General features: G+C 37.7%; 2 protein-coding genes across 12 annotated transcripts in view; one reads left to right on the forward strand and one right to left on the reverse strand.

Moving 5' to 3' along the window:
• SAMD15 (sterile alpha motif domain containing 15) overlaps positions 1 to 21,365 on the forward strand; it is a 28,777-nt gene that overhangs the window by 4,872 nt on the left and 2,540 nt on the right. The window contains exons 3-4 of one of the 8 annotated variants that reach the window (XM_072963492.1): positions 13,921 to 14,050; positions 16,397 to 16,575. The exons of 1 other annotated variant lie outside the window; for it this stretch is intronic. In XM_072963492.1, coding sequence (XP_072819593.1) covers positions 13,921 to 13,947 — 27 coding nt within the window. In that variant the 3' untranslated portion in view covers positions 13,948 to 14,050; positions 16,397 to 16,575. Of the gene's footprint in view, positions 1 to 40; positions 205 to 3,776; positions 4,889 to 12,231; positions 14,327 to 16,396; positions 16,576 to 21,365 lie in introns of those variants that run through there. 6 more of the 8 variants (XM_072963493.1, XM_072963491.1, XM_072963494.1 and 3 more) reach the window with 6 other exon arrangements.
• Positions 191 to 21,286, reverse strand: NOXRED1 (NADP dependent oxidoreductase domain containing 1). 4 transcript variants are annotated; one of them, XR_012073760.1, is made up of 9 exons: positions 19,997 to 21,286; positions 17,944 to 18,115; positions 16,108 to 16,295; positions 12,157 to 12,337; positions 11,406 to 11,557; positions 10,626 to 10,848; positions 6,033 to 6,254; positions 2,108 to 2,198; positions 191 to 613 (listed from the first exon to the last, which is right to left on the reverse strand). XR_012073760.1 is itself a non-coding variant. In XM_006206144.4 (7 exons), exons 1-7 carry the CDS (start codon positions 20,073 to 20,075, stop codon positions 6,074 to 6,076), a joined length of 1,176 nt encoding a protein of 391 aa, XP_006206206.3. In that variant the 5' UTR covers positions 20,076 to 21,286; the 3' UTR covers positions 5,905 to 6,073. The 4 variants fall into 4 exon arrangements, 1 of the variants encoding a protein (XP_006206206.3); XR_012073761.1 differs by lacking the exon at positions 19,997 to 21,286 and adding an exon at positions 18,722 to 18,798; XR_012073762.1 differs by lacking the exon at positions 19,997 to 21,286 and adding an exon at positions 18,401 to 18,577.

Raw genomic sequence — 21,365 nt, forward strand, 5'->3', positions numbered from 1 at the left:
AAACAAAAATATTTTTCTTTTTTTAAATTTTCAATTTTAGTTTTACACAAGAGTTGTGAAGACAGTACAGAGAGTTCGCATATATTCTTAGCCCAGCATCCCCTAATGTTAACATCTTATGTAACCATGTCCCCTAATGTTAACATCTTACGTAACCATTTATCAGAACTAAGAAATTAAATCAGCACAGTACTGTTCAACAAACTACAGACTTTATTCAGATTTCTGCAATTTATTCACTTATTTTTTTCTTTTTTTGGTTTCATAATCCAGCTGGGGATACCACCTTGCATTTAGCTTTATGTTTCTTTGGTCTTCTCCAATATGGGACAGTTTCTTGATCTTTCTTTGTCTTTCGTGACATTGAAACTTTGAAGAGTAGTGGTCAGGTATGTTGTAGATTTCCCTCCGTTTGAGTTTGTCTCATGTTTCCCATGAGATGATGCTTTGTCGGGAGACTATCACAGAAGTGCTGAGCCTTTCTCATCTTATCGTATCAGGGAGTACGTGGTAACATGATTTATTACTGGAGATGTTAACTTTGATCACTTGGTTAAAGTAGTGTCTGCCAAGTTTCTTCACCACAAAGTTACTGTGTTTCCCTTTTCATATTCTGTTCATTAGAAATGGGTTACTGTGACAATGAATATATATATATGTTCATGTATAACTGAAAATTGTGCTCTACACTGGAATTTGACACAACATTGTAAAATGATTATAAATCAATAAAAAATGTTAAAAAAATGAAGAAGAAGAAGGAGAAGGAGAAGGAGGAGAAGGAGGAGGAGGAGGAGGAGAAGGAGAAGGAGAAGGAGAAGAAGGAGAAGGAGAAGGAGAAGAAGGAGAAGGAGAAGGAGAAGGAGGAGAAGGAGAAGGAGAAGAAGGAGAAAGAAGAAGAAGAAGAAGGAGGAGAAAGAAGGAGGAGAAAGAAGGAGGAGAAGAAGGAGGAGAAGAAGGAGGAGAAGAAGGAGAAGAAGGAGAAGAAGGAGAAGAAGAAGAAGAAGAAGAAGAAGAAGAAGAAGAAGAAGAAGAAGAAGAAGAAGAAGAAAGAAGAAGAAGAAGAAGAAAGAAGAAGAAGAAGAAGAAGAAGAAGAAGAAGAAGAAGAAGAAGAAGAAGAAGAAGAAGAAGAAGAAGAAGAAGAAGAAGAAGAAGAAGGAGAAGGAGAAGGAGAAGGAGAAGGAGAAGGAGAAGGAGAAGGAGAAGAAGGAGAAGAAGAAGAAGAAGTGGGTTACTAAGTCCACAGGGGGCATTATGCTAAGTGAAATAAGTCAGACAGAGAAGACAAATACTGTGTGATACCACTGTTATTTGGAATCTAAAAAATACAACAAACTAGTGAATGTAACAAAAAAGAAGCAAACATGGATTCCCACAACATCCTGGCTTTTTAAAAATTTGCCTACAATAAAGTCATTCTTCGTAGTATATAGTTCTGTGGGTCTTGACAGATGCACAGGGTCATGTATCTACCACCACAGAACTGTATAGAATAATTCTATCACTCTAAAATTTCCCCCATCCCTCCACCCAATCCCTGGCAACCATTAATCTGTTTTTTTGTCCCTACAGTTTTCCTTTTCCAGAATATCACATAAGTGGAATGAAATAATATGTAGCCTTTGAGTTTGGCTTCCTTCCCTAAGCAAAATGCATTTAAGATTAATCCACACTGTTATATGAATCAACAAGCAGACTTTAAGGACATTGTATATCTGCTTTAATAATGATGGTATAATATGAAAACAAATATCTGTATGTATATGTATGACTGAAACGTGATGCTATACACCAGAAATTGACATAACATTGTAAACTGACTATAGTTCAATTTTAAAAATGGTTAAAAAGGAAAAAAAGTAATGGTGGTATAGATGATTCATATTTGAACCACAACAGTTATGTCTTTAGGTTTAACTAAAGTAAATTATAAGTTAACAGCTATGCAAATGTGCATAGTTACATACTATAAGGTAAATAAATAGTACATAATAAATTGGTCATGATGAAGCAAAACCATCAGTAGTTTACAAATAAAAGCAAGAATAGCATGAAAACCATGATCAATACAAGATACAATGATGATATAGTAATAATAGGATCTACCTGAAAACGATAGGCATTACAAATCTCCGCTTGAGGCCATGTGAAATAGGTGCTCTACAGTGATGCCAAGCATTGAGCGTGGGCCACCGTCCTAGAATATGGAAGAATCCTTAGAAAACTAATTATCTTCATGAATGCCTATTTTTAATCATCCTTACTAACTCAAGTAAGTTATAGTAAGTTGCCCTAAGTCTTAGGCAAAAATAATCTATTGCTTGTTATTCATCAGAACTAAAGAAAGAACTCACAGTTTTAGATTAATTAATAGCCCACCAGAGGAACTTCATGGTCCATCAGTGAAATTCAGACATACCTTAAGAATCACTGAATTAGAGGAGAGATGGCTAGATTATATTTCCTGATTCCGCATGTAACCAGTAGCTTTATAACACTTTTATTTTATGCATTAGAATATTAAACAGTATTGGACTCTCTTTGTCTACAGTAGGCACATAATTCTTTTGGTTGATACTGAATGTGTTATGACTACAGGGCCCTTCCTGGGAATACCGTCTGTAAACCGTAGTGAATTTGTGAAATAACCTGTTCTGGTAAGGAGCATTCTAAAGGAGGGCTAGGGTGAGATGCTGATCAAACAAGATGTTGAGTGTAGCAGCATCAATTATAAATGAGAATTCTTAAGAGGCACCTTTAGTAATTTGGATCTCAATGCTCAGAAACCTCAACTGCTACAGACCTCAGTAAGTATTCCTTCTGGGAATGCAAGGCAACTATGTAAATCTGTCTTTTACCCTCAAACCATCCCTAGAGTCTAAACTAAACCAATTCAAGTAAGATTTGAGAATACAGTTATCCTACCTATCTAAAATGCACCACTAATGGGCAGTTTTGTATCAGGTTTAGAACTGTGCATTTTACAGTTTTGTAACTATGGCCAATAGTTTTAAACGAAAAAAAAAAAAGATCAATTCCATGTTCTCTTTTGACTGTATTCTAGCAGCAATTTCACGGACTACATTCTTACCCAGATGCAGAATATGAATTCAAGAAGCAGCATTTTAACAGACCTATAATTAAAACTAGACTTTGAAAATGCAATGACAGCTTAGGATATCAAGTAGCATGGTACTCAGTGAATATGGATTATACTTTAGAGACATGAAAAATTGTGCCAAAAGATCTTTTTAAAGGAATATACAAGTATAGGCACTAATAAAATAACTGGAACTTTAATGTCTGCTTTTTAGTGTTTGAGATTTATTTTTAGTCAAACAAATTGAATAACTATTTGAGTAATGATTTTTTTAGTTGAACATTAACTGAGTTCCTTATAGACAAGTTATTTATTAACTATGCTAGAGACAGTCATGGCTCCTAATCTGAACATTATCTGTTCATATCAACGATCAGCTTGCTCAGCCAAAAGAAAGAAATGAACCCGTCCGTAGCTATCTGATGCAAGGGCCTGGAACCAACTTTAAGTGGTATTTTTAAAGAGATAAATCATGTGACATTTCTCTTAAGAAGTGTGTTTTGATAAGGCCAGGGCAGGAAGCCTTTCAATGTGTTATTTCATAATTTTTTTACCCCATAGAAATAGCTTAAGGAGTTAGCATTCAAGAGGCCTAAGAAACGAAGCTAAGAAACTTAACTTGATTTAGTTGTATTTTCAGGTTAATCCAATTAAAAAATTATCCTTGCATTTCAGGTAATTTCTCAGCATACTCGGGAGCTACTGGGAATTGAAGAGCCATTATTCACACGCTCCATCAGCCTTCCCTACAGGGACAATGTTGGCTTATTTTTAGAGCAAAAAGGTCATACTGGAGTTAAATCTGATTCCTTAACCTTGTCTGAATTTGTGCAAGAGGCAAGATTACAGGATTATGCTCCAGAAATAACCACCCCTGAAGAGGATGGGACATTATATTCCACTGAACCATAGGGAAAGCCATTTCACTTAGCTTGAAAATCAATCTAAATTCTGTGGGGAGAGAAGAGTGGTCTTCCTGCATTTTCTTTTTCTCCTCTTCATTCAGGGTCAAAGTTAGAACTACTGGCTCCATTCCTAGTTCTGTCACTGACTCACAGCACCTTCCCTTTATTTGTGTTTCAATTTAGTCCCTTGTTAAAACAAAGATAACAATAGTTCTCTTTCTGGAGAAATTGTAAAAATTGTAATAATTTTTGATAAATTCTAGTAATGCATCTGTTAATCGGAACATGTTGGAGAAACAGAACTAAAAGCAAAATCGCCTGGCAACCCAGATATTCCTTCATAAGTGCAGAAAAAGTTTTACTATCGAATCAGCGTTAAATCAGCCTGTGATGCCCATTATAGGCAAGCCATTAAAGAGATTGCAAAGACAAGGAAATCTCACCCTTTTATATAGCCAGGCAGATAAAATCCATTATTTCCATGTTAACTGTCTGTATCCAAAGGAAAAAATAAAACTTCTCATATCTTATGACAAACAGAAAGTTACTACCTGGAACCAAGCACTTAGGCTCAACTCCCAGAGTCAGGGAGACAAAGTGTCATCCTTCCAAATGCTCACATTTCGAAGAGATGGCTCCAAGGCCCTCCCAAAAGACAGTCCTGGGATATAAAACTGGCAGGAGGCTTATTCACTTTTTTAAAAGATTTGCATACATCTCAAAAACAGAGGAAAAGGATTTAAATTACAAGTTTTCAAAAGGAAATTTTTATAAAAAAGGAGGGAGGAAGTTCTCTTTCCCTTTTGGCATTGGAGAAAAAAATGTTTTAAAATCTTTTTATATTTGTATTTATCCTTAAATACAACATGGTTTATAGAAGTACTACTGACTATGGAGTAGAGCCTGGAGTTTGTTTACAAGGCTTTTTGTGTGGTGGCTCCAGCTCCACTTCTTAATCCTAAGAACCACTGTAGGACTACTACAATCCAGAAGGGCAATGGTATACCCTATCCAGTTCCTTACGCCTGAATGAATAGTCAAAGGAATCCATTTCTTTGCTTTTTTTTTTTCCCTACTGAGAGAAGGAACAGTGCCTTAAATTAGCATTCATACCAAGTGTCAATGTTTGATGATAGTCCAACCTGGGAAAAAATTAGGCTTAACAGAATTTTATTTCAAACCATTTAACAGCATACTTTTGAGTTTGTTTGGCTCACAAGTATGCAAAAAAGAAAAATGTAAATACTTAACCCAAGACTGTGGTAGTTTACATGTATAGTGAATGGTTTTGTTTAAAAGCACTTTAGCGTTTGGCAAACAATAGTTCTGTTCAATGACAGAATATAATCAGTGTCATACTTTCTCAACTTGATGGTCACTTATTATTTTCTACTCTATTACTATTGACATAAACTAATTATAAAACATGAAATAAATTTGCACTGTAGGAATAAAATCAATATTTCACAAAATTATTTTTAGCCATTTAACATAAATGCCAGCTATTTTTTAAAGTGGTTTTATGGTTTAAAATGGTTTAAATGGGAACAGGGTTAAATAAGATAGTACCAAAACAGTCATATATAGCTGAAATAAGCATAAAATGAGTCATAATTCAAGTAAGATTGTTTACTACACTTTTGCTTTTCTATCCAAACTGGTAGGAAAATCAAACTGTATCATTTGTTGGCTACATACTGCTATAGGAAAAGAATGCTACAGGAAAAGCATGGAACTATCTAAGAATGCCAGTATAACTTCTTGGATTTAGCTCTCAGAGGAGAAATAATTTGAATTAACGCAAGGCTCTCCTGGGGAAGCAGCTTGCTTAAGTGTGTCAGGTTTTGTAGTTTCATTTACTTGCTTCCAAAAACCAGACACACCCAAACACACTGATGTAAAGGATGTCTTATTTTATTCTACATTTTAAAGAGCCATCAGTACAATTTTCTAATTCCTTATTGTCTAACATACGGCAAACACCATACATAACTTCCACTGTCAATTGTGATAATCAGGGTACAACCATTGTAGAAGGAGAAGTCCTGACTCCTGAGGTCTGGTCTCTTACTGCGATAGAGAGCCCTTGGAAACCTCTGTTGGCTGTTGTTCTTTGGTTAGGGAGATGCCAAATGAATCACAATATAGATGGGTAAGATGGTCCTGGAGAGCAGTGCTGTTTGAGAGATACTGGCTAAAGGGAGTTTCTTTGAGTTGCACAGCAGTCAGATCAAACCAGGGGAAAGGCCTGGAGTAGGAAAAAAATACTGTTACTTTTTTATGTCTGTTCAATACATATGATTTTGCCATTAAACACTTCCTTTAAAGAAAGTTTTCCTCCACTTGGAAATAAGGTTCTTCATTTTCTATATCAAACTAATTAAAATTCATGGTTAAATTAAAAATTCAGCTGGAGCTATTCAGTATGTCAATTTAATTGTACTTACGAGTTTTCACATTTTTGTATAATTCTCTAAGTGCATTTGGAAAGGAATTCATAATTAGAGAATGATTATGATAATGAAATTGACATCCTTTTCAGTATATTTTCCTTGAATTCAGAAAGAATATATAAGAGGATCATGGACATTAGGAATGGAAAAGACCTCATTTCTTTTACGCTATCTTCTTTTTAAAAAAAGATATCCTCTTCAATTGTATAGAAAAAGAAGTAGAAGTTAATATGCAAGTAAAAATGAGGCAGTTAAGTATTAGTCTCTAGTGGAATTCAATTAAAAAGCATTAAGACATAGGGTTTTATAGTGCTAAAATGATCAGGAGTGAGGCAAGGATATCTGCTGTCACCACACTTATCCAACATACTACTGGAAGTTGTAGCCAGTGCAATAAGGCATAAGAAAATAAAAGGCATAAAGATTGGAAAGGAAGAAATGAAACTGTACCTATTTATAGATGACATGAATGTCTATGTAGAAGATCCAAAAGAATCTACAAAAAATCTAGAATAAATGAGTTCAAGGTTGCAGGATATAAAATATACAAAAATCAACTGTATGTATATATATATATATATATATATATATATGTAATGAACATTTGAGCACCAAAATTAAAAATGTAATTCCTTTCACACACACACAAAGCAGAATACTTAGGTGTAAATCTAACAAAGCATATATAGGACTTGCATACTGAAAACTACAAAATGCTGATGAAATAAATCAAAGGAGATCTATACAAATAGAGAGACATACTGTGTACATGGATGGGAAAACTCAACATTATAAAGATGTCAATTCTCCACAAATTGAGCTATAGATATAATGGTAAAACAAAAATTAGTGATAATACCAAATACTGGTGAGGATGCAGAGAAACTAAATCAAACATTGCTAGTGATGTAAAAGGATACAACTACTTTGAAAAGCAGTTTGGCAGTGTCTTAAAAAAATAAACATGCAACCACCTTATGACGTAGTCATTGCACACCAGAGCATTTGTGCCAGAGAAATTAAAACTTATGTTTACACAAAAACCTATACATGAATATTCATATTATCTTTATTCAAAATAGCCCCAAACTAGAAACATCCCAGATGTCCTTCAACAGGTGAGTGATTAAACAAACTATGGTACATACATGCCACGAATAGTACTCAGCAATAAAAAGGAATAAACTATTGATGCACACAGCAACTTGGATGAATCTCCAGAGCATTATGCTGAATGAAAAAGACCAATCCCCAAAGGTTGCATAATATATGATTCCATTTATATAACATTCTTGAAATGACAAAATCATAAAAATGGAGAACAGTTCCATGGTTGTCAAGTTGGGGAGGAGGGGCCAACATGAAAGATTTCTAGTTATAGAACTGTTCTGTATCTTGACTGTATCAGTGTCAATATCCTGGTTGTGGTATTGTACTATAGTTTTACAATGCCTATATGTAGATACTGTACTATGGTTTGTACCATTGGGGGAAACTGGATAAATGGGTTCCTGGGATTTCTTTGTATGATTTCTTAACAACTATATGTAAGTTAAAAAATGTTTTTTAGAAGAGGGGAATATACAATTAAAAGGTATAATCCACTAAGAAGATAGTAAAATTATGAACTATTCATCAGATGATATGGCTTCAAACTTTATAAAAACAAAGATTAGAAAACTAAAAATAGACTTACTACAGGATCCAGCCATCCCACTCCTGGGCATGTATTTGAAGAAAATTAATTTGAAAAAATATATGTACCCCATTGTTGAAAGCAGCACTACTTACAATAGCCAAGACATGGAAGCAACCTAAGTGTCCACCAAAAGATGACTGGATAAAGAAGATGTGGTATGCATTTATACATACATATATACACAATGGAATATTACTCAGCCATAAAAAAGAATGAAATAATGCCATTTACAGCAACATGGATGGACCTAAAGATTATCATATTAAGTGAAGTAAGTCAGACAAAGACAAATGTCATATGACATCACTTATATGTGAAATCTAAAAAAAGATACAAATTTTATTTATAAACCAGAAATAGATTCACAGACATAGAAAATGAACTTACAGTTACCAGGAGGGAAAGGTAGGGGAGGGATACATTAGGAGTTTGGAACTGACAGAAAGAGATACACACTACTATATATAAAATAGATAAACAACAAGGTCCTACTGTATAACACAGGGAACTATATTCAATACCTTGTAATAGCCTATAATGAAAAGAACATGAAAAAATATATATACATATGTATAACTGAATCACTGTGCTGTACACCAGAAACTAACACAACATTGTAAATTAACTATACTTCAATAACAGAAAAATAGACCCACATCATGACACATACAATTTCAGGATACTGAGGTCAAAAGGTCCTAGCTTCCTGAGAGAAAAGAAACAAGTTTCAGACAAAGCATGAATTGAAGAATTAGAATGGCACTGTACCTCTCAACAGCAACTCTAAAAGCTAAAAGACGATGGAGAAATGCCTTCAAAATTCTGAGGGAAATTGACTTCTAACCTAGATTCTACACCTGGCTATACTGTCAATAAAATGTTAGGTTAAAAACATTTTCAGACATAGTGTCTAAAAATTACTTCCTATGCAGCCTTTTCTAAGGAAGTACTGGAGGAGGACATATTCTATCATAATGAAGAAATAAACCAAGCCAGAGGAAGAGGTATATAGGAAAAAAAGATCCAACACAAGAGAGAGGTGAAGGGAATCCCAGGATAAGGGGGAAGGAAAATTCCCAAACTGAAAGTGTATCACAGGCCATTGGTGATTAATTAGAATACAACACATAAGAGAGGGGGAAGGTCAAGGTTTACTTCCAGGGTTCTGGCTGGAACAGCTCGGGGAAGGAGCATGTGCTTAGATAAGAAATACTGGAGGAGCAGGCATGAGAGCAGGTGTGCTTTTGGGCAAGCTGAGTTTTGGTGGAGATGGTGAGTATGACCTTACCTGGGCACCAAATTGACACCTAGGCTAGAGACATAGAGTCACGTGCTGTCAGAGTGGAAATGGCAACCTAAGTCCCCAAGGGAAAACGATCACCCAGGAACAAAGTGTAGAATGAAAAGAAAAGGCCTGGGACAGAGTCCTGAAAACTCCCAGACTTAAGGGTGGGGCAGAAGACGAGCGGGCAAAGGAGGGACTGGAGGAGCAGGAGGAAAACGAAGACAATGTGAGGGTTTCATGGAAACCAAGAGAAGTGATGGCTTCAAGAAGGATGGTGTGTTCAATAGCCAAGGAAGAAAAGGATTTTACAATGTCTAGTGAATTTAGTGACATGGAAGTAACAAGAGCAACAGGCTTTTTCCTCCTCTGGATCAGCTAGCCTCCTGTTCTTGGAGGTGTACTTTTCCGTTCCTAAATAAATCCTTTAAAAGTGTTTGCTACACAAAAGAAAAAGAAAAAGAAAAAGAAAAAGCAATGATTTGTCCCTATTAGATTATTAAAGATTAAAAAGAATGATCTAGTAGTTATCAAGCTATACATAAATGGCACTCTCAAACACAACTGGTAGAAATGTAAGCATCACGTTTTTGATGAGTGATTTTGGGACTACCTATCAAACATACTATATATATATATATTAAACCTCTGACCCAGAAATTCTACTGGTACAAGTGTGCAAAGTTTAAATACAAAAATGTTCAAAGCAGCCCTGTATGCAAAATGTGGGGCAGGGGGAACCACACTGCCATCAAGAGGAAATAAGCATGAATACATGTAGTTAAATAAATGTATCCAAGGGATGCCCACATAGTGCTCATAATTGATGCTGACATGATTATACTAACATAGAACGGTATCCATGACATAGTAAGCACATACAGTCCCCATGTTTCTAAAATGCATATATAGATATAGGTAAGCATACACATTATGACAATATAAATATACGTTTGTAAATGCATAGGTAAAAAGACAAAAATACAAAAACCATCAAAGGTAAAGTCTAGGAAATGGGATTTGGAGGGCAAAGGCAGGTTCTCACTTTTCCATTACTAGACTTTTTGTATAAGAAAGTATTGTTTTTATAAATTTTAAAGATAACATGAAAGGACAAAGATAAAAACCATCTGCTGAGACAACAGTGTGGGAGAAGTTAGACTGGCCAGCTCTCTGATACCTTACCTTTTCTGAGACAGGTTCTCAGCATAGGCTTTGCTGACAAAATCTTGTACTTGAAATTTTCGGCAAGATGCTCCGTCTTTCCCACAGGTCTCAAAGTGCACGGAGACGAACAGTTCATTTAGAAGCTGCAGCACTTGTGAGTGGGACATGTCCTTTCTTGTGCAGGTGTTTATGGCTGCATAGAACACTCCTTCCAACCACTTGACATTGAGGATTATTCCCCCTAAATGTCAATGAGAAAGGAAATACCAGTTAGCACCACCAAAAAGGTTTGCAGGGAACCTAGCACAGCCACCTTTTTTCCAAGAGAGCTTGGTTTTATGAACCTCAAGCAAACCCTCCTTCCCAGGCCAAGAGCCTGTTTGTGCCCTTCATAACATATGTTGACTCTATCACAGGTGGACAGATAGGCTAATGTAGACATTGCTAATGACAAATGCATCTCTAGAAATCTCTAGAATGGTCCTTGCCAATAAGGAAAACTGCAAGATCACAGCAAGGAAAAGCCAGTTAGTCCCAGATGCTACATCCTCCTGTTTAAATAGGCTCTCCCATCTGGTTGTTTCCAACTCACTCTAAAGGGTCTGATTAATCACACTTCTTAGCTTTCCCTAATAAAGGCTACTTTTTTGCCACCAAAGCTGTTCCCATACAAAACTTAAATAGTTGAGAATGTATCTAGCTTGTAGTTATGAATACACACACACACACAGGGATTTAATAAAATAGCAAGAGGATGAGAGGAAGTTGTCAAGTGTCAATAATATGGTGAGCCAATACCAGCAGGACTGTAGGGGCAGGTAGCCTGAAGAATCACAGGATCTTGGAGAGCAGCTGTGATTTCCTTATTGGCCCCCCAGATATTGTCAAGATCTTCAACACACTGATACTGAGGCCGCAAGATATTGGTGTGGTTCAGTAGGTGTTTCAACCTGAAAGTAAAGCCACCAAGACAGGGAGTACAGAGCCAGGACTGGAGTAAACCACTACGTGATCCACTGAGTCCACATCCAGGCCCAACAACCTAGTCCCCTGCACAGCACTGCTCAAAGGCAAATGCAGGTGTGGGTCAGTGCTGGGGCACCACTTCTTAGCTGGATTGTTCATCTGTCCACCTCACAAATACTTATGGACTGTAATCACGTGCCAAGCACTGGCTTAGACAATAGGGGTACATAAATAATATTTGACACATGCTCTCAATCACTTTTCATGCTGTTTCATACTGCTTATTGACTGGTGGTCTCCCTTCTCACTGATGTACAGGGGCCCACTAGTCAGCTTCAAGTAGTTGGAAGCAATGCTCTATTGCAGTTCTAAACATGTGCACATCCAAAAAAAGTCCCACCCACCAGTTCGGTTGCTTTTGGAGAAGTGGGGAAGACACAATTACAAAGGCTGGCTGGGTCCTTCTGCCGATGAAGCTACTTCCACCTCTGACTGGGAATGACCTACTCCAAGAGGTAGGGGCCAGATGGAGATGAGGAGACAGAGCAGTTCTGCCAGTCCTGTGCTCACCCTAACAAGATACCTGGGTATTGGGATGGCAGCTACAAAGCTGTACACAATGCAGGCCTTTTCAAGGCTGGTTTGAATTTCTACACAGATGTTAGGCAGCTGAGACGGCAGGCAGCAGAGGAATATCACGTTGGCCCACTGCACCAGGGAAGAGTTACGGTAAAAGCACTGGATTCCCAGTTTCTTGAACTCACCTGGGAGGGATGAAGGAAGTCAGAAAGATCACAGTACAAAGGAGTTTGACTTCAGCATCAACTGGGAGAAGATGACAATTACTTTATCTCAAATCTCATCACCATATAAATCAGAAGAGATTCCCTCATTCAATACCCTAACCCCATGACCACGGCAGCTGGTGCCACTGCAGCAGTGCTTGAGACTGTAAGATAACTCATCCCTGTCTTATGTTTAGACTGAATGCTAGAATTTTTCAGATTTTTTTTTGGAAGAAAAAAGTCTGAATAAAGCCTTCTGCTTCAATTTACTGAATTTATCATGTACCAGCTAATGTACAAAGTACTTTACATACATTATCTAGGGAATCCTCACAAGGACCTTATGAGGCAGAGGCTACTATTTTTCCATATTATAGATGAGGAAACTGAGGCTTCAAGAATTATGTGACTGGGCCAAAGTCAAACAGCTTAACTGGCTTGAAGTGGTGGGAAAGACTGAATGAGTGCAAGAGTATAGGGCAGAGGCTGGGATGAATTTGGAAAAATATGCTTACAGTTTCAGTAAAGTATACACAATTTAACGTTAACAAGCTATTTATAAATATAGAGAGAAATGTGATCACTCATGTAGTTGCACAAAAACAATCCTTGGTAGTTAATTATTTGATTTGTACTTATTGTGATCTGGATTCTGGAAAGTAAAAGTATAAGCTACATATGGTAATGTGTTTTAAGTGTTATTGGAAAACAGAATATTATGCATTGGGAGAGGTCAGTTCTTATCATCACCACCACGAGTACATGACACATTTGATGCTGAGGTTGTCTGGGTACTCAACTACTTCCAGGCAGGAAAATGCACAGGCCAAAGAGGAAATTCAGAAAACACATACACTCACTCTTCTTCCATGTGTAATTTTCAAAAGTGCATAGAAACTGATGCTGAGCATTTTGAATTCTTGCTTTCTTATACAGCATGCAGTGATATTCTATAACTGTAATTTTATTAATAAACATATTGCTTCCCAAAGAATATATGTACTTTATTGAAATATCATATTTACTGGTCCTATAGATGAGATTTAAGAAACTGCCTTGAGTGGTAAGATTTTTTTAGTTTCCTTAATATAGAAAGAACATTTATAAATCAATAAGAAAAAAAATATAGGCACTCCAACAGGAAAATTGGACAAAAAAGAACTCAAAAATGATGAAATAGTAATAAGCCTATAAAAATATTTAACTCTTCTAATGATTAATGAAAGACATATTAAGACAAGAAAAATTTTAAAGGCATATTAAAGTGGCAATCTAAAAATAAGATTCTCAGAATTAACAAGCATGTTGTAAAGTGGGTATTCTTATACAGGGCTGATAAAAGTTTATACCTGAACATCTTTTGGAGGTCAATTTGAAAAAATATATCAGAAGTTTCTTTAAGAATTAAGTATACCTACTATATGACCCAGCCATCCCACTCCCAAGTGTTTACCAAAGAAAAATTAAAGTATTTCTTCTTGGCAATATTTGTTCATAAATGTTCGTAGCAGCTTTATTTGTAATAGCCCCAAACTGGAAATAACTTACATATCTATCAACAGATGAGCTACAGAATATCCATGCAGTGAAACACTACTCAGAAATAAAAAGGGTATCAATACATGAAGCAGCATGGATATATCTCAAAATAATTATGCAGGTGAAAGAAGATCATAAAAAAAAGTACAAAAGGTATGAGTTCATTAAATATAAAATTCTATAAAATGCAAGCAAAACAGTAGTGAGAGAGATCAGATTATTGGTTTCCTGAGTTGGGGGCTGTGCAGAGGTAGAGAGATAAGAATTAAAAGGAACCTTTTTGGGGTGATGGATGTGTTCATTCTTGATTGTGCTGACGGTTTCACAGGAGGATACATGTGTCAAAACATCAAATTGTATACTTTTTAAATGCGTAGTTGACTGTATACAAAGCATATCTTAATAAAGCTGTACCTGTTCTCTGACCTAGTAATTTTGTTTTTTAAATTATGTCTGAAGATGTCCTACTAAATAAGGCACAGTTACATAAATTATCATAAAGTCATACTTAGGAATACTACACAAACTTAAAATCATGATTTTGAAGAATGTTAAGTAATATGAGAAAATGCTCATGATACATTAAGTGAAAAAAGGAGGATACAAAAACTTTGTATACTATCAATTACTGATATAATCTGTTATAATCAGAGAAAAAAATGGGAAGGAAATTATAATCTTGGTAAGAGGCTTATAGGTAGTTATTTACTTCCCTATAATTTTCTAAACTTTCTATAATATGCATGTATTACTTTACACTTTGAAATTATTGAAGTATAATTTACATACAGTGCAACACATAGATCTGAAGTAAATAGTTTGATCATTTTTGACAAATCCATATACACATGTAACTCAAATCTCTCCCAAGATATAGAATATTTCCATCTTTCCAGGAAGTTCCTTCAGGCCTCTTTTCAATATCCCCTGAAGCAACCACTGCCCTGATTTCTTGTTTTGTTTTGTTTTGTTTTAATTTTTTAAAATTTTTTATTGAAGTGTAACTGATTTACAGTGTTAGTTTTAGGTGTACAGCAAAGTGATTCAGTTATACATATACATATACATATATATATACACATATATTTTCAAATTCTTTTCCATTATAGCTTGTTACAAGAAATTGAATATAGTTCCCTGTGCTATACCGTAGGTCCTTGCTGTCTATCTGTTTTATATATAGTAGTGTGTATCTGTTAATCCCAATCTCTTATCCCTCCGCACCTCTTCCCCTTTGGTAACCATAGTTTGCTTTCTAGTCTATGAATCTATTTCTGGTTTGTAAATAAAATTTGTATATTTTTTTAGATTCCACATATAAGTGATATCATATGATATCTGTCTTTCTCTGTCTGACTTACTTCACTTAAAATGATAATCTCTAGGTCCATCTATGTTGCTGCAAATGGTATTATTTCATTCTTTTTTATGGCTGAGTAATATTCCATTGTGTATGTATGTGTATATGTATATGTATATGTATATGTATATGTATATGTATATGTATATGTATATGTATATACACACACACCCCGCATTGTCTTTATCCAGTCATCTGTCAATGGACATTTAGGTTGTTCCCACATCTTGGCTATTGTAAATAGTGCTGCTATGAAGATTGGGGTGCATGTGTCTTTTTGAATTATAGTTTTCTTCAGATATATGCCCAGGAGTGGGAGTGCTGGATCATATGGTAAGTCTGTTTTTAGTTTTTTAAGGAACCTCCATACTGTCCTCCATAGTGGCTGCACCAACTTACATTACGACCAACACCACTGTTCTGATTTCTATCACCATAGATTAGCAAATGGAATCATTACAAAACATTTTTAAAGTTTTTTAGTAAATGTTATTTTTTAAAAAATAAGGCCAAGTGTTTGGAAATGGTAAACACCCACCAGACTCTAACTGGTCCAATTAGAAGATTTGAACTCTGTTTGGAAAGATTCTCTGTATCAAAGAGCCAGAAAGATATCTGGCCATCAAGGGCACAGGAAAGAGAGATGGATATAAAACATTAAAGTGGAGAAGAAAATTGCTTTAAGGAACAAGTTAAAAAAGCACCTCTCTGCCTTTTCTCAAGGCTAGCAAACTGAGGACTCAGCATGCTGCATGAGAGGATTCCTCTTTTGAGGGACCCTTTCAGAACAGCCTCATCACCGCCTAAAGAACACACCCAAGCCCCCTCTCTACCACTCAGTGCTCCCCACCCAGGGCCTCTGGCCTCCGTGTGGAGATCCGCAGGCTCTCTGCAGGGATGGGGACAAGCTGAAGCAGTGTATGAGCCAGCTGCTTCCCCAGATGGCCGCCTCCAATGATGCCCACTTTTAACTCATCATCATCAGGAATGTCTTCTGAAATTTTCTTCTCCTGTGATGATTTTTTGGAGAATGACTCTCTGGAGAATGACACAGAAACATACATAAATACATACACACCGTGCAGCCCTTCTTGACTGTCAAACTTTGATGTTCTGTACTTTAACTTCCTCAAATGCAGCCTGCCATGACACCCTAAGTACTTCAGAGAGAAGCATTCCAGTTATGTCCCATGGATCTAGCATCACTAGGGAATGAAATCTTCCTCCTGAGTGAATTTTCCAGGAAGTAAAGCATACCTCTTCAAAGGATCAAACTTGTTTAAAACATTCTTAAATAAACATTTTTGGGTGACGTAAACTGTGTATTTCTCTGCCTTTTAAACACAAGGTCTGAATATTTAACTATTTCTTTGGCTCAGGACCATCACTGTGAGCTGCCTGTTACACTTTATCCTTTATTGTTTTCCTGTGCAGACAGCTGTCAGTTTCCATCTCCATCAGGACCAGTGCACCCCTCTCCTACCATAACACCTCCTCTTTCTAGTTTGCAATTTCAGGTCTGCACAAACCCAGAAAACCAAGTAACTTAGCCTTTTTCAAACATAATGATTTATAAAAGTAAATGGTTTATAAGGGAAAACAGACTTAAGAAACTGAGGATCAAGAGTTTGAGGCCACTCTTTCCAGAGGGTCACTTATTGTTGGTTCTGGATGTGTTTCAGTGGCCCAAGATGAACAAAGTTGGACCTCCGAATACATAAGGCATTGTTTTATATTGTTACATGACAATCCTATATTTGTTCTCTATTTCTGTGAAAAATGGAGTCTTAAAAGTTCTGGAGTTTCCACATAAGCATCGCAAGCCACATTCTATTTAAGGTGTCTTCTTGGTTAGAAGGAGAACATTTTCTCTCTGTGCCTGATCCTTCCAAATAGAAAATGCCTCCTGGAAGTTTCACGTATCAGTTTCTCATCTCTTGTCTTGGATGCTGCCAATAGATTTATGTGTCCTTATCAACCAGCCAGTCAGCCAACTCCTTGGATATGTGCTGTGTCTCTAGCGTGTTCAATTCAGAGCTGGTCCCATTGTCTAGGAATTCATCTAATTTCAGAGAAAAGTAAACTGAGAAGTAAACTGAGGGGTGAGGGTGGGAGTGGGGAACAAATGTTCCACTGGTGACCTAGAGTTACAGAATCTAGGTGCTTAGTCCTAGGTACTTGGCTCTCATACACCTCCTATTTAAGCATCAGAAAAACATCTTTGCAAATCAGTATTCCTGTTTTCAGGCAAGTCATCTGGCCATAGGGACCCAAAGTCCCAGGAGGCTTTTTTATGGGAAGCATTCCACTGTTATCTCAGCCCCTAACGGGAAAACCAACCCCATTTTCAGCAAACAGCCATGGAATGGTTAGTCCTTAGTAGCTGTGGAAGACAAGGTGGTCATCCCGATGAGGGAGTGAATGAACAGATGAATGAATGAATGAATGAATGAGTGATTTCATCAGTCTACTCACTGATTGGAAAGGAAATCACTGCTAATCCATGCTTTATTACATAACCGCAGCCAAGGGACCTGGGTATGCATTTCCCTGATGCTTTCAGACCAGGAGTACTTGGAAGACACTCCCCTGCCAAAGTTATTCTCCAAAATAAAAAGTTTAAGTCATTTAGATTCTCTGCAGTGAGATTCTTCTCCATCTGCCTGACCTTGGCAACATAGCTTACCTCAAATTACGAAGTAGCTTGCAGAAGAAAGTTGCATGGGCACAGGCCTTGATCATTAGCCCATGAGAACGGCCCAGCAAATACAGCCAGCTACGGTCTTCCTCTTGTATCCCATACTCAAACTGCAGGGACTTAAGGTCCTCTAGCATGTCCATTTCCAAGCCAGCATCTCCTGCAGAAACAGATACCAGTTAATTCGGCTCCCTGTCTTGGAAGAGGAAAGAGTCTATCAGGAGGGTGTGTGCGCCCAAGTCCCAGGCTCTCCTGATGGTGGCTTCAGCATCTCTGTCCTCCCAGTTCTGAACCCATCCACTTCTCTGAGTGTGAGTCCTGGAGGATTCCTAAGCACTGATTCCCCATGAATCAGAAATACTAGATTCATGAGAAATCTGTACAAAATCCAAAGTAACCTTCCTCCACATAGGCTCCAGACGCTTTTCTCAGCAGGTGCACTTACAGTAGTAATGGGTTTCACAGGTGCTCTTGGGCCAGGACCTTCTCCCTTTCATTCTCCCCAAGGTTTTAGAAATAGGACTGAGTATTTATACCACATTTCACAGAAATGCTCCCCTTTCACTAAACTCTGTGTTCCCCAGAGGGTAGAAAAGAACCCAAACTAAATATCACAGTCCCCTGTCTAGAGCAGGGATACCTAGATTTTAGAAAATGAAGCCAGAGATGTATAAGCCCTTCTCTGTCTCTCTGTCTCTCTGTCTCTGTCTCTCTCTGTCTCTGTCTCTCTCTCCCCTCCCATCCCCCCTCTATATATGTATCTCACTAATCAAACTGAGAAGATGGCTCTGCTCCTCAGTACTTCCAGTCCTGGAGGGTAAGAGCTACATTTCCAGAGAAAATTACCCAAGAAACTTGTCATTATGACTCCTTAACTACCAGATTACTTCAGTCTTTGAGTCTTAAAGGGGCCAGCCCTACCTAGAGGTTTTCTGGACCTGCAACATGAAGGCGTGAATTCCTTCTCTACTTCTTAGAGTACTATACCAGGGCAGTATGGGATCCTCCTTTTCCCAACAGAAGGTTCTGGACTTCTAGTTGTTTTTTTTTTTTTTGCAGACTACACTATCATACAGATCTTAGCACTGCTCAAGGAGTTATTTTTCAAGCCCTTTCTTGTGTTCAAGAAGTCAATGAATAAATAATAATAAAGTAATAAAATAATACATAAATTCCAGGGACCTAATGTACATCATAGTGACTATAGTTAATAATAACAGATTATCTACTTGAAATTTGCTGAGAGTAGATCTTAAGTGTTCTTACCAAAAAAAAAAACATAACTGTGAGGTGATGGAAATGTCAATTAACTTGACTGTGGTAATCATTTCACAATGTATATCAAATCATTATATTGCACGACTTAAATATATATAATTTTTATTTGTCAATTATACCTCAATAAGGCTGGGAAAAATCAGTAATATTCAAATAATCTATTTTACAGCAATGGCAGAATTGAAATCATAATTCAAAACTACTCATCTCTATAATTTTCTTATTAAAATTTTACTGAGGTGAAATTTACAAAACAGCCATTCAAAAGCGAACAATTCAGTACATTCAGTGTTGTACACCCACTAACTTTAGTTCCAAAACATTTTCATCCCCCACCAAAGGAAATTCTATACCCGTTAAACAGTTTCTCCCCATTTCCTCCCCACCCCCCTCAACCGCTGGCAACTACCAATGTTTCTTATCTCTATGGATTTTCCTTTTCTGGATATTTCACATGTACAGAATCATACAAAATACAACCCTTTGTGTCTGGCTTCTCTAATCCCTTTCCTAGGAGGCCTGTTAGTTCACTCTTTCAATCTCTTTAAAAGCAAAGTCTCCTGAACTTGAAGTGAAGAGCATAGAAGTTCTCAAGCCTAAGAAACCCTTTCTTAGACCAAAACTGTGGGTAGGCCATCCTAATGTCACAAGTGAGGTTTCCTGATCCAAAAGAAAGAGAAGCTCAAAACCTCCCAGCTCAGCAAGACAACGCGGCGCAGGCTAACTTCGACAAACATGGATTCTAGACTCATCCTTTACTTACGCATTCTCAAAAATGGGATCCGGTGGTTGTGGCTTTGTAACACGTCCAATTGGCTAGGCTGAACTCCATTTACCAGCATTCTTTTCCCTGTGTTTCCAGTTAGGGTGTATGCTAAGAGGTTTCCATGCAGGATCACAGGTGAAGGTGCAGCAGCCACCAGTCTGTGTTTGTGTGCAAGGCTGGGGCAGGCGCTCTGTCTGGCTGTCTGTGGGCGGCTCTGTTGCTGTGGGCAGCAGTTGGGCCTGCAACTGTTTCACCTTCCCCTGGATCCTCCTGCAGCTTCTCACACTCGTGAGCCAGGGGTGTTCAGCTGTGTGACAAAGGCCACCAGTGAGCTCCCCCTGGAGGACACTCACTTCATCAGGTTGGAGGTTGTGAGAATGGGCAGGGGTTTAAGTCCATCCCTGTAGGTCTCCAGCTCATCCTTGCTCCCCCTCCCTCAGTTTTTTATCCATCTTCTCTTCCCCACTGCCTGTGCTACAGATTTCTCGCTCTACTAGACATGAAGACAACCTTCCAGAGACTGCTTAACCAACTGCCATACTTGAGCAAGGTCAAAGCCTTCTAATGAATCCCATGTATAGATTAGATAGACAGATTGATGGACTATATACTCCGAGTGGTCCTGCTTTTCTAAAGGAACCCTCATACACTAGTCAAGTTACCATTTTTTATTTGAAGACCAGCCAATAACTTTAGCAAATTAAACTCCTGCTTCTTCAACAGCTAGACAGTTGATCAGGATAAGAACCGGGCATGAGGTTATCTGGAATTGCAAAGAAGACTGCAAAGTGGAGGAGCAAACGATGGAATGCGATCCCCTTAAAGTAGGCTTTCTCAGCAGTGGCACTACTGACATTTTGGGCAGGATGATTCTTTGTTGTAGGGAGCTGTCTGTGCGCTGTAGGATATTTCGTAGCATCCCTGGCCTCTATCCACTAGATGCCAGTAGCTCCAACCAGTTGTGGCTACAAAACATGTCTCCAGACATTGACATGTCTCCTAGGAGGGCAAAATTGCCCTCAGATGAGAGCGACACCACCTCAAAGCCTGCTGCGTGCCTCTGTATGAGCAACTTCTTTTCCTCCCTCCACTTCACCTGCTCCACACAGTCATGGGACCATAGGATTCTATACACTCTGAGAATCATTCCCTCCTATTACAGATTAAGATGAGTCTGGAGAGAAGGGATCCAGCATCACACAGCTTGTCAGTGGTCGAGCTGCAACAAGAGGCTAGGTCTTTTGCCAGAGGCAATGTTCCCTCCATTAACCATAGGGCCTTGCTTTGCCGTAAGCACTGTTACTCCATAACCTTGAAGTGTTGACAGGCTGCTGAATGCAGACACTGAGGCAGATCTGTACTGGTC

Source organism: Vicugna pacos, chromosome 6, assembly GCF_048564905.1.
Source record: "Vicugna pacos chromosome 6, VicPac4, whole genome shotgun sequence".
In the NCBI taxonomy this organism is placed as follows: Eukaryota; Metazoa; Chordata; class Mammalia; order Artiodactyla; family Camelidae; genus Vicugna; species Vicugna pacos.

Coding starts and splice junctions, on each gene's coding strand:
- NOXRED1 (XM_006206144.4), bottom strand. CDS start 20,075: ATGCTGGTAAATGGAGTTCAGCCTAGCCAATTGGACGTGTTACAAAGC. Junction 18,116..19,996: donor GATCCCATTTTTGAGAATGC/GTAAGTAAAGGA, acceptor CTGTTTCTGCAG/GAGATGCTGGCTTGGAAATG. Junction 11,558..12,156: donor GCTGCCATCCCAATACCCAG/GTATCTTGTTAG, acceptor CTTTACTTTCAG/GTTGAAACACCTACTGAACC.